The sequence below is a fragment of the Myotis yumanensis genome, unplaced genomic scaffold, assembly GCF_028538775.1.
Source record: "Myotis yumanensis isolate MYYU_CA2020_CCGP unplaced genomic scaffold, mMyoYum1.0.hap1 SCAF_1, whole genome shotgun sequence".
Lineage (NCBI taxonomy): Eukaryota > Metazoa > Chordata > Mammalia > Chiroptera > Vespertilionidae > Myotis > Myotis yumanensis.
In genome coordinates, this window is record NW_027223752.1 from 3,022,208 (window position 1) to 3,041,971 (window position 19,764).

A 19,764-nucleotide genomic window follows, 5' to 3' on the forward strand; every position below is an offset into this window, starting at 1 on the left:
TATTTTATCATCTATCACTCTCCTCACCACCCCCTCCTTAGAACACAAGCTCCATTAGAGCAGGACTCTGTCTGTCTTGGTCACTCCTGTATCCCCAACTCTTAGGGCCCGGCCCAGAGCAGGCACTCAGAAAAGTGAAATAGTCAGTTTTGTTCAATTTCATGTGAAGTCCAATGTGGTGCACGCATGCCCTGTCTTCTGACAAGGACATTATTGTTATCAAATCACCTCTCGCGGCTGTTCTATCTACAATGCGCGGTCATCCTCCACGCTTTGCTTCGATACATGAAATAAACTTGTAGAAGTGTTAGTTCATGAAACATATGCCTAGAATTTTTTAACTTAACTAGTAAATGATACCAATGTCATTTTTTTCTTTTAATCTTTGAAGCCAAAGCTAATTTGGGTTTTTGAGATGGCTGCTAGATTTCATTCTCTCCCTTTTATTGAGAACAATGAGAATCTAAAGTACTTTTTTAACAGTTTCTAAGATGTATACATTATATGGAAATTCTTTTACTTCAAAAGATGGTATAGGATGTCATATAAACTGGACAGTGAACTGTGGGTTAAATAATCCCCGCTGGAATTCTTGTGAAAAAGGCAGACAATTTACTCAATGGGGAAGTTTACGTACAACTCTCCCCACTTTCTCTCACTATCCCCCCCCCCCCCCCCCCCCCCCCCCCCCCCCCGCTTCTTGTTCAAATTTTAAAGTTATCCCTGGAAGGGCACCCATGTTTTGGTATAAGCTTTGCCTGTTGCATGGCCACTCCTAGGGGCTATTTTTAGAAAGTAACCAGACTAATGTTAAGGGGACTGAGGGAGCCTTGGCAAACCGGCAGGGTTGAAGCAGGCCCTGAGGCCGCGACAATAAAAGGTGCTCCTCAGAGCAGAAGGGGCACTTGCAGTGGAGGCTGCCCGCTCCCTCAGCCTCCCCTTGAGACAGACTGCATCCAGGCTGAGATGAGTCTATTTACCCTCTCCCTGGGGGCATGCAAACAGGGTAAGTGAAGGCTTTGCCTGCTCACTCCTCTCCAGGTGGCAGAAGATGAGCAAGGGAGACTAGTGGAGAAGCAACTGGGAAGAGACCCTCCTCTGGCAGAATGGAATGAACTGGGTGCTGCACTGTCTCAAGAATGTAAAAAACTTGCCAGGAATCCCAAAGAAGATAAAGGGGTGGGGCTCACATTTGTCATCATGATTGTGAACATTCTTTGTAAGAAACGATAATAAATTTGGTCACTTGATATGATGTGTGGCAGACAGGCATATTTCTGCAGCAGCTTCTCATGGGTTCTCCATTTTAAAGAGGCGGCAGCTCGCTGTTCAGCAGCCGTGAGTGCTGGAATCAAGTCAGGCAGGGATGGCAACTGAAACGAAAAACACCAAAAGACCCAGCGATAAATAAATCAACTGCAGGATTCCGGCAGATGGGTCAGCTAACAACACAGAGGAAGGCAATGCTCTTGTTCATTTCAGAACATCGGAGGCATCTCAGTTGTCACAGGGAGATAATAATCTGATTAAATCAAATACTTAAAAAATATCTAAAAATAAAATTTATTAGTTGCTGGAAACAAAACTTTGAAATAGAGACTGGGACTCTCACAACCCTTCTAATTAAAGTAAAGTTTATTCTATTTCACTGTCAGCCAAGTTTGACTTTCTAAATTCCTACTCCTTTGTCGTTACAAGTTGTTATTCCTGGAATAATAATTAATGTGAATAAAAACTGAAAATATGAATGCAAACTCCAAGGACTATAAATAAAGCCATGGTAGTATACGAATTGTAGAGGAAATTCAAGCTGCTCAGACTCCAACAGGCATTTACTGAGCACCTACTATGTGTCAAGCGCTACTTAAATGTTTCCCACACAGCCTTTCACTGACTCCTCACAACTCTGTAGAGAGAGAGTACTTCACAGCGTTCAGAAACTTTTTGACATAGGGGATTACCTTATTTTCTTGAATACTGCTTTCTCCACCCGTAGACATAAGTTCCAGGATTTCTGGAAGATGATCTATAAGAGCATCTAGTACCTTTTAATAGAGATATTGATTATTCTTGTGGCAATTACAATGTTTTTCTAATCTTAGATTAGTTAACTTCACATATCAATTCCTACACAGAAACAGTGCTATTTACCAAACAACATTTTGGAGGGTTTTATTTTCTTACTTGCCTTACCTTTTCTTGCTGGAGGGTCTTAGAGACATGATCAACTGCCTTGATCAAACTACCTATCACTATCACACTATCAAACTATACTAACCTATACTGCCTCTTAATATGTTTAAACAGTCTAGATCTGAGACAGCTACACACCAATCTGCTCAAACACGTTTGAAAAGCAACCCCAGTGACGTGGAGTTGCACTGTAGCAAGCTAGTATCATTTAGGTGGATAGAATATATTAACTACTGCATCAAAATTAAGTATTTCAAAGCCTTCACAAGTATACTGCCCAAGTTATGCTAAGAGAAAAAGATATAAAATGTGATATAACATAGGGTTACAATTGTGTAAAATAAAAACCTTTACATAGAAAAAAATGAAAAAATTTAACAAAATACTAATAGTGACTGGAACTAAAGGTACTCACTCTTTTAAAACTTTGTCTACTTTTTGGCATTTCCAAAATTTTCCTGAACAAACCAATATATATGTATATAGAGGGCATCCCCCAAAAATGTATACACACTTAGAATAATTATTAATTCCAATGGATTAAATCTGAAAAGAAAGAAACATGAATTGAGATGTCAGCTTTTAGTAGCATATACATTTTGGGGGGAACACCATATATATAATTATTTTAACTAAATATATTTTAAAACCTAATTTTTATAAAAGACCTTCCCAACTTTCAGTCTCTGCTACAATGGTACATGGACTCCAAGCTTCTGGGGCTGGTCAACTGAAAGGCCATGCAATTCCCAAGAAGTAGGGGGAAGGCATTGATGCATTCAGACTTAACATAAAACAAGTAAAACTCAAAAAGTAAGAAGATATTACCTCCAGTGATTCGTCTTGTAATAATGTTATTAGTTCTTTATGTATTAAATATACTCCAGAATTCAGAAGTTTGGACACCTAAAATGTAGAATAAAGTCTCTCAGATTTGACTCTACTAGACATATAAAGGTTGTAATAACAATTCTTAAAATTACATCCCTGTTAGGTACTTCTAAAATGAGACTAGGTTAAAACATAAATATAACATTAGATTTCTAGAAAAATTAGTTGCATACATGACTAGCTTTATAGTCTGCTAGAACATGCTGCAGTGTGCGAATGTATGAGGGTGAGAAATGAACCTATGGATGGAAGTGTAGGAAACTGAGTGTATCAGAGTCATAACTTTGCTATCACAAGCACCAGTGAGCCCAGGGTGCCTCCCTGCACGGTGGGAAGCCTCAGAGCAGCCATCAGGTCCACCAGGGCATCTCGGGTCTATGGGCATCCATCCCGGCTCAGAGCTTCTGAGAGAGGCAAGTGCTACTGCAGGCCCACGACACAGGGTAGAGACAGTGCCTAAGCGAGCAAAAATAAAGGCTTTTCCATCAGAGACTTCAGTCGGCATGCGAGGAGTTGGGACAGTAGCCTAAAGTAAGCACTCATATAAATATATTGAATGAATGGATTAACAAATGATAAAAATATAATATTTCTGTAAACGAATTTTATAAACATTCAAGAAGATAATTGAGAACATTTTTTAAAAGATTTAGGACTAGACTGAAAAAATATAGAGCTTATATTTTCTAATACATCTATAAATAGAAGTGTACAAAATACCAAATAATCATCTAGTTAATAGATAGAATTAACAACAAATGTATCACTTCTTCAGACTTACTTCATAAAAGCAAATGGCAATAGTGTATCTGACGGGTACTTCAGGGTCATGACAAAGACAAAAGAATGTAGAATAGAGTTCCAATTGGAAATTTTTAGGGTCAACAAAAACAATCATGGCCTGGTGGAGGTGGAAGGAGAGAAAAGCATGCATCAATACATAATATTCATTTCACTTAAATTGAAATCATGTCCTATGAATCATAATTTACTTAGAAATCATATTTGGAAGATCCAAATGTATGCATATAATTCTAATCCTATATAATAAAAGCCTAATATGCAAATTGTCCCCTCATTGGGAGTTCGACTGGGAGTTTGACCACTTGCTATGATGTGCGCTGACCACCAGGGGGCGGCATGGAACATGGCAGGCATCTGTGATGCGGCACTGTCAGTGGGCAGTGCTGGCAGTGGGCATCACTGGAGGTGCTGCCGGCCCTGATGGGCCCTGACAAGAGCAGGACACGGTGGGATGGTGGAGCAGGTGAGGGGGCGGCGCCAGGCCAAGGCAGGTTGCCAGGCAGGGCTGTGGGGCTGCGAGGGTGGGGGTGCGAGCTGGGCCTCATCTCGTGCCCCCATCCTTGCAGCTCACCCCGAAGGACCCCACCTGTGCACGAATTCATGCACTGGGCCTCTAGTTTATACATAGAAGTCAATGTAAATTACACCAATATTTACTAGGTACCTACTATATATACCAGATACAATGCTAAACCGCAGGTGTCAAATATGGCAATATTTTTAATGCTATCTATTCACATAATTTTAAGTAATAATCAAAATGTTTAATCAACACAAATATATAATTTATTACCGGAAGGTTATAAGCACAGTTCTTCCGTACTGAAGTATATTTCTTCTCCTGCTCTAGGATTTGGGGTGGAATCTGGTTTTCATTGTGTCCATTTTCTTGCTGCAAACCTAATGTACAAAGTTTCTTATAAAACTCCAAAAATCTCAAGTGTTGATCTGGAGTAAAAATTCCTAGAGAAATATAAAACATTTGTTCAACATTTTAATTAATTAAAAATTTAAAAGATAAAAGCAAAGTACAATAAAAATTAGAGCTAAATATTTAAATAAATGGTTAGAGATCATAAATAACAGCAACAAGGAGGAAAAAGTAACTGTTATTAAGAAATCTAAAGGGTCTACTGTTTCACCTTATGTTGATTTTAATAATATTTTAATTTCAATAGCATAAACTATGCAATACAAGAATTATGCCTACATTAATTTCTGCAGCATATGTCACACTGCAGACCTAACAAGTCACTATAATATTAATAGTGTGGCCATTATTGCTACTTACTTATGGTAAATATTCTAAATTGCCTGCTGAAAAGACATGTATATGTGTCTACAGAGGAGCTTGAAAATTGAATCTGAAAGATGGCAAAATAAACTCAAAATATTTTTTTTCAAACTATTTTTATCAATAAACTGGTTCCACATTCATTAATTATTTTAGGGAGCTAGGAGCTCAGTATGAATTCCAATATATTTTTCAACTACCCATTAAAAGCCTACAATCCACAAAAAATGTTTTACTATGCTAAATGGTTATAACTTAATGATTACATTATTATAGTAAGCTAAAAACTGACTAATATGGTCAAAGTGCCAAGAGTTATGGGTGTTACTCTACTTTCTAAGCTGAAAGTCTCATATTATATATTAATTATTCAACAGATGATTAATAAGGGTATAATCATGATTAATAAGGGTATAACTATGTATCAATAGTTAATATACCTGAGCTTTTTTTTATCAGATACAAACTAACACATAAAATATTCAGAAATTTAAAATATTCCTACTTCACTCTGTCACTGTTCTATCAAATCAGTTCTATTAGTAAAAAATGTTATTTCTAAATGTGTTCTAAATTATGCTACCAAAATTCTAAGATCTCTTAAGAGTTTACACACTTAAAGGTAAATTTTACAACTGAATGGCTGAAGTTTAGTGACAAAGGTAGAAGAAAAAGGAAAAATTATCTATAACCTTGAAATTCTTAGGATACATCATACCGTATAGTCCATGGCATAGTTTTCCTAAATGGAAAGATAAGGAAATAAGAATTGATTCATCTGCTTTGAAAGATTTTTCACAAAATGATTTCACTAAGGGAAGTATAGTTTGACTTCTATCATCTGGAAAACAAACCGAAATAAAACATACTTTAGATCCATTGCTCATATTGCACATTTGGAAACTAATACATATACATAAATTCCAGAAAAAAATATTATTACGGTAGCCACACAGTAGTAAAAAATATCTGAAAATAATGAAGATGGCAGTGTATAGTGAAGAAAGGGTCAGAGGAAAGTTGAAATTATCAAAAACTTTAATGCCAGGCTGAGGGAGTTATACTTTATATCGTGGGCCTTAGGGAATCTACACTAATAAAAGAGAAACATGCAAATTAACCATCACTCCACCACTCCACTACACCCACAAGCCACGCCCACAAGCCAATCAGGAGTGAGTATGCAAATTAACTCAACTAAGATGGTGGCAGCCATGAAGCTGGAGCGAGCAGGAGGCTTGGGTTGCCCCCAGCAATGCAGGAAGCCAAGCTTCCCACCTGCCCTGGCCAGCCCTGGGCTCCACTCAAGGCTACAAAGTTTCAATTATACAAGATAAATAAATACCAGATACCTGCTTCCAGCAAAAAAGGAGAGGCTGGCAGCTTGGGTCGCCAGGGGGCGTGGCCAGCCTGAAAATGGCCATCATCCCCTCACCCAGGCTGGCCAGGAACCCCAGCGGAACTCCCTCACCCTGAAGGGGCTGTGGGCAGCGTGAAAACAGCCCTCAGTCCCTCACCCTGGCTGGCCACACCCCCATGGGGAGAAGGGTCCCTGCTGGGGGGCTTGGCCAGCCTGAAAACAGCCATCAGTCCCTCACCCAAGCTGGCCAGGCACCCCACTGGGGACCCCCACCCTGAAGGGGGTGTGGCCAGCCTGAAAACAGCCTTCAGTCCCTCACCCAGGCTGGCCAGGCATCCCAGCGGGACCCCCACCCTGATCCAGGAAACCTTTCAGGGCAAACCAGCCAGCCCCCACCCATGCACCAGGCCTCTATCCTATATAATAAAAGGGTAATATGCAAATTGACCCTAACAGCAGAAAGATTGGGAATGACTGGACACTATGACACACACTGATCACCAGGGTGCAGAAGATGCTCAATGCAGGAGCTGCCCCCCTGTGGTCAGTGTGCTCCCACAGAAGGAAGCTCTACTCAGCCACAAGCCAGGCTGCCAGCTGCCAGCACAGGAGTGGTGGTGGGAGACTTTCCCACATCCTCAGCAGCGCTAAGGATGTCCGACTGCAGCTTAGGCCTGCTCCCCACTGGCAAGTGGACATCCCCCGAGGGCTTCCGGGCTGCCAGAGGGATGTCTGATTGCCAGCTTAGGCCCGATCCCCCGGGGAGTGGGCCTAAGCCAGCAGGTGGACATCCCCCGAGGGGTCCCAGACTGCAAAAGGGCACAGGCTGGGCTGAGGGACCCCCCTGAGTGCACAAATTTTTGTGCACCGGGCCTCTAGTCCTTTATAATAAAAGGCTAATATGCAAATCGACTGAATAGAGGAACGACCAGTCGCTATGACGCACACTGACCACCATGGGGCAAACTCTCAACATAGGAGCTGCCCCCTGATGGTCAGTGCCCTCCCACAGGGGAGCACCGCTCAGCCAGAAACTGGGCTCACAGCTGGCAAGTGCAGCAGCAGTGGCAGGAGCCTCTCCCACCTCTGTGGAAGTGCTAAGGATGTCCGACTGACAGCTTAGGCCCGCTCCCCATGGGCCTAAGCCAGCGGTTCTCAACCTGTGGGTCGCGACCCCTTTGGGGGTCAAACGACCCTTTCACAGGGGTCGCTTAAGACCATCGGAAAACACATATATAATTACATATTGTTTTTGTGATTAATCACTATGCTTTAATTTTATTCAATTTGTAACAATGAAATTGGGGGTCACCACAACATGAGGAACTGTATTAAGGGTCGCGGCATTAGGAAGGTTGAGAACCACTGGCCTAAGCCATCAGTCAGACATCCCCCAAGGGCTCCTGGACTGCAAGAGGGCGCAGGCCAGGCTGAGGGACCCCCCGCTTCCCAAGTGCACGAATCTCTACACTGGGCCTCTAGTAACATATAAAGTGATTACAAATTTAAAAGCTGAGATGATTGCGGTTTTGAGCCTGAATAATTAAAAGAATTCTGATATCACTAATACCAATACATGAGAGGCAGGCACAGAAAACCTTTCAGACTCTCTCCTGCATCCATCTCATGACTTTCTGCAGCTTTTTGATTGAAATTAAGTTAGCTTATAATATGTTCTATACAGTGAATTTCTTCACTATTATTTCTTAGATAAGTCTTCTTTAAAATGTTGATTGATTTATTGAGTATGTCTGCTTAAGTCAAAAGTTTCTGATATATTAGTAATAAGTCTTGATTCTAAATACTCTGAATTTCTCAGTTCTCTTAAACTTTCAGAAATGAATTACTATTTTATTAGGGGTCGGTCTGACGATATTAAGTAAAGTGCTATAACAGGCTTATTAGTATTACTGTTATTACTGTTACTAGAGGCCTGGTGCATGAATTCATGCAGCAGTGGGATCCCTCGGCCTGGCCTGCGGGATCGGGCTGAAACCAGCCCTCTGATATCCCCTGAGGGGTCCTGGATTGGGAGAGGGTGCAGGTCAGGCCGAAGGACCCCACGGGTGCACAATCAGGGCTGGGGAGGGAAGCGGGAGGTTGGCCAGCTGGGAAGGGCCAATGGGAGGGCTCCAGGGCATATCCGGCCTGTCTTGCTCAGTCCCGATTGGCAGGACCCCAGCAGCAAGCTGCCTACTGGTCAAAGCTTCTGCCCCCTAGTGGTCAAAGCACATCATAGTGACTGGTCCACCAGTCAACTATCGGCCCCTTGGTGGTCAGTGCACATCATAGCGAGCAGTTGAGCAACCTTAGCATATGATTAGCATATTACGCTTTGATTGGTTGAACAGCTGACCAGACAACTGGACACTTAGCATATTAGACTTTTATTATATAGGATTATAAACACATTTCAGTATCACCTATACTGTTTTAACTAAATGACATTCTTTAAACAAGCATTTATTTAATTTCTTACAGAACAAACATAATAAGTAACAAGATGAAAGATAAATGACCTCTGAACTTGAGAAAATGAGAGCAGCGAAGAAGCTAAAAATAAAGTATCATAGGACAGTGTGATCATAGTTTGCATAGTTGGTATAATGCAGGGGTCTGTTAAGCTTTTTGGTAAACTTTCTAGGCTTTGCAGTTTATCTACAGAAACTACTCAACTCTGTCACGGTAGCACAAAATCAGCTACAGAGAATACATAAGCAGGAGGGCATGGCTATGCTCCAATAAACCTCATTTATAAAGCCAGGTGATAACGGGAGTTGGCCTATAGGCCATAATTTGCCAACCCCCTGGTATAAGGGATTTGGAAAGATGTTAGAGGGGAAAATATATTAGAACTGGGCACTGGAGCAAGAGAAGAAGTAGGCTAGGAGAAAAATAGAAGGGAGAAAAAACAGGTACAGAAAGAGCATGTGGAAAGGCTAAAGGTCTGAAAGAATTTGGTGTGCCAAGTGAGGAAATAAAGCCACGAATATAAGTTAGGCCCAAACTGCCAATCACCCAGTGTGGGCCAGAGAAGGGGAAGAGATCAAAGATGATACCAATTTGCTGGTCTGGTTGCCTGGGGGTGCCCCATTATTAGGACAAGGAGATTCATTTTTTCAGTCATTCGGTGTGCAGTGCAGTTTGTATGTCTCTGGCTCATCATACAGCCTAAACATTATTCTAAAACATTCAGACACAATTATTGTCCACATTGCAATAATCTTTAAGAGACTCACAAATTCAGGTAAGCCCGGCCAGCATGGCTCAGTTGAGCATAGAGCCATGAACCAGAAGGACATGCTCAGGCTGTGGGCTCAATCTCCAGTGCAGAGTGTGCAGGAGGCAGCCGGTCAGTGGTCCTCTCTCTTCATTGATGTTTCTATCTCTCTCTCCCTCTCCCCCTCTCTGAAATCAATTTTTTTTAAAAATTTGTAAAATTTTGTTAATCCAAGTCAATATAATCCTATAATTATGCAATAGAGTTTTATAGCAGAGTGCTTGATATTTACCCCTGCAAATTTCATCCTACCAGAATGGTTAATGTTTACTGATAAATTAAAGTCCAGCATTAGTCAAGAGTCTAGTCATACACTCATGAAGGAAGCTCATTGTCTTTGTGATTTAATTTGCACAACACTAAGAAATACCTCCTTACCCATTCCCATGTCAATGCCCCACTCTAGATTTCTTCTCGTGTGGGCCATGAGATTTCTAGCATTAAAATATTGAGAGGAAACTAATTTAAATATTGCTTTAATCAAGGTCTTTCTTGATTAAAGGGTCAATTAGCTGAGCAGGTTAAAGGCTAATGACCAAGCCAAATTTCTAGTCCTACACACAAGTCAGTTAAATGTTGACAAGAGAAAAGGGAGGTATGGAATATGCAGCAACAGTGGGCGCCATGAGGGTAAGTAAGAGTGGCAGCAGAGAGAACCGATCATAGAAAGAGAGATAGGAAGAGAGTTTAACATTCATCATGAAACGTAACATGAGAAATTCTGTCCTGCACCCACTTTTACTCCTTATCAGTGCTACAAAACCTAGGGGAAAACACTGCTTTCAGAAGCAAAGGTGTGCCCACATGAAGATTTACCTGTATCAAATATGTCAAGCAGATTGACCAAAGTTTCAAATGCTGCAAGCCTCACACTGCAGCCTTCATCCCTGGAGAGTTCTATTAATTCAGGGAGCACCACACTTTTTGTAAGGTCTGTCCTGCACAATAAGCAACGGAAGAAAATAAATCAAATCAATAAATTTATAGCAAGAACTTATTAAAAACAAGTCACGGGGCTAGATGTTACAGGAAACTGGAAAAAATCATAAGACATGGCTCATGCTCTCTAGAAATTTGCAGGCTGGTTGGGAAAGCTTGATATAACTAAATATTAATATTAACTGCAAAATTATTTAAATCGGGGTATATGCAGGAGGCAACCAATCAATATGTCTCTCTCACATTGATGTTTCTATCTGTCTCTCCCCTTCCCTTCCACTCTCTCTAAAAATCAATGAAAAAATATCCATGAATGAGGATTAACAAAAAAAAAAAAAAAGAAAGAAAGAAAGAAATGCTAGTACTATTCTGCTGTCTTGGCCAACCATAAAATGCAGGATCTTCTTCATCAGTATTTAATCTGGAGCAGACAGCTAACCATCAGATGACAACAGATCATAGCCAGCACTGCGGTAGACTGTACCACACAGCCTGACCCTAGAATTCCTGGTTGGCCATGTGGACAAGCTCACCTATTTATTTCATTCATCTCATTATCCCTGACCCTGTATCTTATTCCCTTATGACCTTTTGGAGGGTTAGATTGTAACGACTAGCACCTAAGCTCATAAAACTGGACTTCTACAAAAATAACAGGATCAGGCTGTCCTCAGACTTCTGTTCCATATACTTAAATAACAGAAGAGTTTTTAGTAAAAAGGATTATACTCTAGAACTCTGCCCAAGCCAGGGTGGAATTTACATGTGAAGGCAAGAGAAAAATACTCTCATAAATAAACTACCTTGTGCAATATACAACCCACACCTACTTCCTGAAAAAAATTACTCCAGTTTGCTAAGAGGAAGTAAGCAGGGAAATGGTTGCATCCTATATGTATAGGTCTACCATGATGCCTTATTTCCCTCGACTTTTAGAATGGGACAGATGGGCAAAGAAAATGACCATCTACTTCAAAATACAAGTAGCTCCTAACCAAATATTCAACCTCATTGTTTAACACCATTAGCTGTCAGAGAATGAATGAATACACGTGAGCAACTGCCTTAAGTAAGCACTGGATTACATATGGGTGAGGTAACAATAAAAAAAGGTATAATCCTGTCTTCCAGGTGCTTCAAGTTTAGAAGGAAATATAGTCACATAGACAGACAGTTATTGAATAATATCTTTGCAAAATGATAGTGAAATACTACTTCTGCCAATGAAATTGGAAAAGTTCATGATAAACCTGAATTATTGGTAAAGTTGCATGTACTACTGGAAAAAACATAAACTCAGTCTTTTTGAGTTCTACAATATACATGAAAAATTTGCTTATCTTTTATCTGTTTTATTCCAATTTTAGAGAGTCTAAGGAATTAGTTGTTTATATTAAAACTAGTGGCCTGGTGCACAAAATTTGTGCACAGGGGAGGGGGGTTCCCTCAGCCCAGCCTGTACCCTCTCCAATTGGGGACCCCTTGGGGGATGTCCGACCGTAATCTGGGACCACTGGCTTCTAACCGCTCACCTGCCTGCCTGCCTGATCACCCCTAACTGCCCTCCCCTGCCGGCCTGATCTTGCCCCCAATTGCCCTCCCCTGCCAGCATGATCTTGCCCCCAACTGCCCTCTCATGCCGGCCTGATCGCCCCTAACTAACTGCCTCTGCCTTGGCCCCCACCACCATGGCTTTGTCCGGAAGGAAGTCAGACATACGGAAGATGGCCGGTCAACCTGGTCTAATTAGCATATTACCCTTTTATTAGTATAGATAGGTTATATAGGATAGGATTGCTTAAATGGGGGGGAAAGCCTTTTTCATCAGGAGGAGATGCTCTTGGCAGACAAAAACACATAATCCCTATATCTGGACTGATAGCCAGCCATATGCACTATACTGCCAAAGTGGTCATTAAAAAATTGAACCGCTTTCTTACACCTTACACCAAATAGCTGTTGCCCATAAAACCCCTCCTCAGCCCCCACCTTAGGTTCTGCCTTCGCAGGTCACCCAGATTAGGTTCTGATTGGTCAGTTTCTATGCCAGTCAGCATCAAAAGCTCTGCCTCCTAGGCAGCCATTGGCTCCTGGCACTTCACTCAGATTTGGTTCTGATTGGTTGGTTTCTATGCTAGTCAGTGTCAAAAGCTCCGCCTCCTAGGCAGCTATTGGCTCCTGGCACTTCACCCAGATTTGGTTCTGATTGGTCAGTTTCTATACCAGTCAGCATCAAAAGCTCCGCCTCCTAGACAGCCACTGGCTCCTGGCACTTCATCCAGATTTGGTTCTGATTGGTCGGTTTCTCCAAGCCTATTTCTGGGCCTGATCAAAGAGGCGGGGCTGATCAGCAGTCACCCCCCCCCCCCCCAGCCCCCCTGGAGACCCAGAGAGAAACAGGCACGGCTGCTGGTGAACCCAAAGAGAAAGAGAAAGGCAATGGCTGATCAGCAGCTGCCACAGAGGCTGCAGATCAGACCCTGCCTCTCTCTCTGCAAGCATCTCTCCAGGCCTGATCTGCAGGCCCCTTGGCAGTCAGTGCTGGGTCACTGAACCACACTGGCTACAGTCAGTGCTGGGTTGCCCTGGTGACCCAGCACTGACTTCCGGTGTTCGGTTGAGCCTTGGTTGTTGCTGACGTTGCAGATTCTGGCTCTTTATATATATAGATGTATGAGATAATAATAGAAGTAAACACTTAGCTAATGTTTACAAGGTGTCAGGCACTACTCTAAGCACTGTAGATAAGCTAGGTAGATTCTTTCTAGTTTTACTTTTATAAATTAATCTTTAAACAATAATCCTAAATTAATTTTCAGAACACAAATTTGAGCACACAATGACCTGCCCAATTTTAACAGTGGCAAAATACCAGGTGACAAAAAAATAGAATATAAAAAACAACAGTGTGTTCTCCTAACAGGTTTAAATACTGGTTAAAGAACACAGATCTAGGCAAGACAATTAATTATGGCCGCAATGATCCAGAGCCAACCTAGACTTAGAAGACCTATCACCAAAAGTTTCTTCTGAGATCAAAATTAGGGAAATGATTTTTCATAAATACAACTGCACACATCCTCTCTAATAAAAGAGAAACATGGTAATTAGCGTACAACCGTTACCCTTCCCATTGGCTAATCAGGGCGATATGCAAATTAACTGCCAGCCAAGATGGCGGCCAGCAGCCAGGCAGCTTGAAGCTAACAGGAGGATTGCTTGCATCAGTGAAGGAGGACTCCAACGTTCCCCGCCTGCCGCTGCCGGCCTCTGAACTGGCAGTTTGAAACATTGTAACAAATATAGAAGCTAACCAAAACCCCAGAAACCAGCTTTCAGCCGGCTGGGATCTCAGAGCTGGAGATGATACAGTGTTTCGATTATAGAACCAAAACAAACCAGATACCTGCTTTCAGCAGCAGAGGCATTGGACCAGAATAAAAAAAAAGAAAAAAAGGAGCAGTTGGGAGCTTCAGTCACCCACCAGCCTGAAAACAGCCCTCAGCCCCTCACCCAGACTGGCCAGGCACCCCAGTGGGGACCCCCACCCTGAAGGGTGTGTGACCAGCTGCAAACAGCCATCATCCCCTCATCCAGGCTGGCCAGGCACCCCAGTGGGGACACCCATCCTGATCCAGGACACCCTTCAGGGCAAACCAGCCAGCCCCTACCCATGCACCAGGCCTCTATCCTATATAGTAAAAGGGTAATATGCCTCCCAGCACCGGGATCAGCGGAGCCGCAAGGCCTCCCGGCACCGGGATCAGCATGACAGGGGGCAGCGCCCAAACCCCCTGATCACCCTGCGGCTCTGTGTGTGACTGGGGGCGGGGCCACAACCTCCCTATCTGCCCTGCTCTGTTCGTGACAGGGGAAGGCGCCCCAACCCCCTGATCAGCCCTGCTCTGTGCCTGATAGGGGGGAGCTCCCCAACCCCCTGATCACCTTGTGGCTCTGTGTGTGACAGGGTGCGGCGCCCCAATTCCCCCCCCCCCCCACGGGCCCTGCTCTATGTGTGACGGGGTGGAGCCATAACCTCCCCATTGGCCCTGCCCTGAGTGTGAGAGTGGTGGCGCCCCAACCCCCTGATCAGCCCTGATCTGTGGGTGATAGAGGGCGGCGCCCCAACCCCCTGATCTACCCTGTTCTGTGTGTGACAGGGGGCGGTGCCCCAACTCCCCTATTGGCCCTACTCTGTGTGTGCCAGGGGGGAGCTCCCCAACCCCCTGATGGGCCCTGCTCTGTGCATGAAAGGGGGGAGCTCCCCAACCCCCCTGATGGGCCCTGCTCTGTGCGTGACAGGGGGGAGCTCCTCAACCCCCTGATCGACCCTGCTCTGTGCATGACAGGGTATGGAGCCCCAACCCTCCTGATGGGCCCTGATCTGTGCGTGACAGTGGGTGGCGCCCCAACTCCCCAATCGGCCCTGCTCTGAGCCCGACCAGGGGCTGCACCTAGGGATTGGGCCTGCCCTCTGCCACCCGGGAGCAGGCCTAAGCCAGCAGGTCGTTATCTCCCGAGTGGTCCCAGACTGCGAGAGGGCACAGGCCGGGCTGAGGGATTTTTGTGCACCGGGCCTCTAGTAGTTTATATTAGAACATTTTCCCTTCCTAGATTTAGGTGTTTGGAATGATAACTAAGTAACTTAAGGTGAGAAGGAAAGAGATTAACATTAATTGAATGCCTACCCACATTGCTAAGCATTTTCACTTTTATTTCTTTTAATCCAGACACATCAGGAGCTACTTATTGTTATAATCATTCTTAAAGATAATATAAAGTTTAGCCTTTCATTAACATGCTTCCATTGAAAACAGAACAAGGATACGCATGCTTGACTATCCAGAAATAAGAATATGACATAAGAAATTGAAAGAATACTTACCCAATGCCCTGAGCTATATTTTCTAATTGCCGACACATGCAAGATCGAACTTCATATTCTACATCTTGACAGAGTGATTTTACCAAGGGAAGTATTTCTCTTTTAATGCTTAGAAGAGAAGAAAGAAACATGTAAATGGGTGAGTGTTTTGGAATAATTAATATTTTCAAACAATTATCATCAAAATCTTAGCTTAATAATAACAAATATACTTTAATAGAAAGCTTTACAGTTTCCAATGTATTTTTACATAAGTGATTACATTTGGATGTTATCAGTAACTGTAAATTATGTATATGACTGTTTTTAAAGTAATGGTTAATTTTGGATTAGCAGTTAAACATTTAGCTAAGATAAAAAAAAAGGCTGCAGGCAAGTAGAATACCTGATTCTACCAAACCATCAACCAAAATGTTCTGCAATTTTATATTTTAATTTTTGTCATAATTACACTCCATTCCATCTTTCCATTTGGGATTTATCATTTGGGCAGAAAGTAGCATACAAATTATAAACCTATAAAACCTCAAATAAGATGCATTGTTCAAAATAATGAATTTGTAACTTATAATAATAATGGAACAAAGCAGAAAGCCTGTTCTTATGTCATGTTTATCAATTTTTGAAGTCTATACAATAATGCCATTTTATCCTCAAAACTACACTAAATATGTGACAGGGTAGATTAAGATGAAAAATAGAAGAAACTTTAACCTTATTTTTTAAATATATTTTTATTGATTTCAGAGAGGAAAGGAGAGGGTGAGATAGAAACATCAATGATGAGAGAGAATCATTGATCAGCTGCCTCCTGCACGCCCACTACTGAGGATTGAGCCCAAAACCCAGGCATGTGCCCTGACCAGGAATTGAACCATGACCTCCTGGTTCATAGGTCCATGCTCAATCACTAAGCCACACCAGCAGGGCAAAAGTTAACCTTATTGATTTTGAAAAGAGATGAAATCAAGAAGAAATGCATCTGAACAAGTAGACTTCTGAGAATTCTATAAAGTTAAAACAGCTAAATTTGTATGCAATATGGAGTAATACAAATCTATTGTTAGTCACAGAGTTATTATTCATTTTTAATCAATTTAATTTTATAAAGTAGACAAGTTAATACGAATACTCACGTATGGGCATCAAATTTGTTGGTCAATTTTCCTAAAATTTTACAACTAACTAAACGAGACTGGACGGTTTGGGAAAGTTGTGCCTTGGAAACAAGTGGATTCAAAATCTGAAGAGAAAGATTTAGAGAACAAATTCACAAAGTTTTATATATTCTTGACACTAATGTCAGCTATTTTCTTCAAAGAATAGTTTTATGTTCTCAATGTTTTTAAAGAATCTGAATTACAATTTGAAATGCAGAAATTATGGATATTCATAACCTAGATCACCTTGTCTGTCTTCTGGGATATATATATATATATATATGATAAAGATGATGATAAATTATGTAACTAAAAACAATTATGCACAAAGAAGATTGCATTAAAGCTTATGGTGAATTCTGCAATGGTCTGTAAGCACCTAAAGTGTAATTGGGAAATATATTCCAAAAAAAAAAAAAGCAAATTATTGGCCATCTACCCTTAAATAGATTTTCATATTTATTCTGAAGTAATCCAAAACATAAATTATAGGTTCAAATAGATTCTATTAAGTAATTCTGTCATTTGAATACAACAACCCAAGTCTGATAGTGTATATGTATATGTATATGTATATGTATATGTATAGTATGGCACTCAAAAAATCAACAGCAAGATAGATTGTGAAGAACTCTTACAATCAGATCCTAACTCTGGTCCCAGCTCTTTAACTTGTCCAAGTCAGCGTACTATTTCTCTTCTACTTAAAATGGAAATCAGAATATGTCATATGAAGATTCCTCCAAGTTCTAAAATTCTATGACTCTAATAAACTGGCTTTATTCCTCTCAACAAAGTAGCCAGAATTACTGAGCACATAATGATAAATATAACTTAAAAGTGAAACATTTCAAATAAAGTAAAACACATATTTAAAATATTTAAAGTCACGTTAAATAACAGATGGCATTCTATAGTAAAAACTGCATTCTACCACACTCCACTCTTCAAAAAATATATAAATAATACACATCAACATTACATTGAACATTTAAATAGGTGTCATCATCTAGATTTTTGGCATCAAGCATACAAGCATCCTTATAAATGGGTAAATCTTCCCATTTTCAAGCAAGTGTTTTGTCCTCAAGAAAGGACAATAAACTGTATGAGGGCAAAGGATGAAGACACTTCATAAAACCCAGAGAGGACATTTTACTGACAATTACTGGTTTTTTTCCAACAATGACATATTTGAAAAGAAAAACATATAGGGATAATGTTCTCAGGATGAAAAACCTTTCATTACAGAAAAAAATTCCTTTCTAATTTTCTTACTCTCTCATCTTCATTTACTAAAGCTTTTAGAGAAGGATGTATTGAACAATATCGAAAATTAAAAAGCAAATAACAAATTGGTAACAATATTGGCAATAAACATAACAAAGGACTGGCAACTTTGATAGATAAACAGCACATACAAATAGTAATTAATGATACTCTTTGACAATTCCAAAAGAATAATTAAAAGTGACATAATATATGAGAAATATATAAAATAGACTAATTTTTAAAATTCTGATTAAAATTTAATGCCATTTTTGGCCCATCATATTAAATTGCAACACTATTGCTGATAAAAGTCCAGGGAGACAGGCATTTTCACATGCTTCTAGTTAAGATGCTGAAGAATATTAATGCTCTCTGACCCAGTAATTTCACTTTTTTGAAAGCTATAGTTAAATCATCTGAAAAAAAGGAAAAGCTCTATAGAAATGTTCATTACTGCCTTATTTTGATAATAAAATACTGAAACCAGGCTTAAACGTCTAACAAGTAAGTAAAATATTTTGTACGTACTGCCAAATGAGTTTAAAATAACATAGGAAAATAATGTTAAGTGAAAACCAAATTAATGCTAAATGATCAGTAATATGGCCAACAACCATACTAGTACATAAGGGGGAAATCTGCAATGAAAATATACCAGAATGTTAAAAGTGGCTAAGTACAGAGTCATGAGTTTTCTCCTTACTAATTTCTGTATTACTCAAATTTTCTATAATTACCATGTTTTGCTTTCAGAGTGGGAAATAACTTTATTCTTTCTTTTAAATACCATTTTTATAAAAAGAACAACCGTGGAGTGACTTATTAGGAGTTACTCCCCACACACACCAAAAGAAAAGAATTACCTCATGCCTCAGGTTTTCTTTGGGCAACACTTCTATCACAGACAGAAGAGTTTCCAGCCATGCATTGCTGACACCTGATTGACACAGATAAAACATGGAAATGTAATCTCACAAGTCTAGTTTCAACTCAGCCATTATTTGCTACAATATTGCTTAATGATAAAATAAAATAATAATTATTACCATTGTAAGAAGTTTCTCTATTTTTATTTTAGCCAATATCTAGAAAACAAACATTTATATCTTTAAAAATAATATTGGGGAGCCCTAGCTGGTTTGGTTCAGTGGATAGAGTGTCAGCCTGTGGACTGAAGGGTCCCAGGTTCAATCCCAGTTAAGGGCACATGCCCAGGTTGTGGGCTCAGTCCCCAGTGGGGGGCATGCAGGAGGCAGCCAATGAATGATCCTCTCTCCTCACTGATGTTTCTATCTCCCTCTCCCTTCCCCTCTGAAATCAATAAAAATGTATTTTAAAAATAATAATATTGGGGAGCTATCTTTACCCCAAATTGTGCATTTTTGCTGTACAGTTATATTATAAACACAAATGCTGTAAAACTTCAAGAACTCTAAGAAGAAAGTATAAATCATAAGATGAACTAATGGGTCTTCAGCTTTCAAGGATACTGAATTTCGTGGGTTTTGTAAGGAAACAGTCAGGGCTATTTTTAGCCACACTAATGACCAACTCTTGGACAGCATGACCCCACTCAGTTGTCCCCATGAGTCTAACAAGATTCCAAGATCATCATGACCACAGAAGTTTAAAATAACGTAGGAAAATAATGCTAAGTGAAAACCAAACTAATGCTAAATGATCATT

General features: G+C 40.8%; 1 protein-coding gene across 4 annotated transcripts in view; it reads right to left on the reverse strand.

Annotated features, from left to right (window-relative positions):
• Nucleotides 1-1,049: 1,049 nt before the first annotated feature.
• Nucleotides 1,050-19,764, reverse strand: part of PPP4R4 (protein phosphatase 4 regulatory subunit 4) — a 63,316-nt gene continuing 44,601 nt past the window's right edge. For all 4 annotated transcript variants that reach the window (XM_070401349.1, XM_070401465.1, XM_070401519.1 and 1 more), the window contains 10 exons: nucleotides 18,942-19,015; nucleotides 16,783-16,889; nucleotides 15,647-15,754; nucleotides 10,639-10,760; nucleotides 5,901-6,023; nucleotides 4,682-4,851; nucleotides 3,866-3,985; nucleotides 3,022-3,099; nucleotides 1,962-2,045; nucleotides 1,050-1,373 (listed from right to left, as the gene is read on the reverse strand). In XM_070401349.1, coding sequence (XP_070257450.1) covers nucleotides 1,134-1,373; nucleotides 1,962-2,045; nucleotides 3,022-3,099; nucleotides 3,866-3,985; nucleotides 4,682-4,851; nucleotides 5,901-6,023; nucleotides 10,639-10,760; nucleotides 15,647-15,754; nucleotides 16,783-16,889; nucleotides 18,942-19,015 — 1,226 coding nt within the window. In that variant the 3' untranslated portion in view covers nucleotides 1,050-1,133. The remainder of the gene's footprint in view (nucleotides 1,374-1,961; nucleotides 2,046-3,021; nucleotides 3,100-3,865; nucleotides 3,986-4,681; nucleotides 4,852-5,900; nucleotides 6,024-10,638; nucleotides 10,761-15,646; nucleotides 15,755-16,782; nucleotides 16,890-18,941; nucleotides 19,016-19,764) is intronic.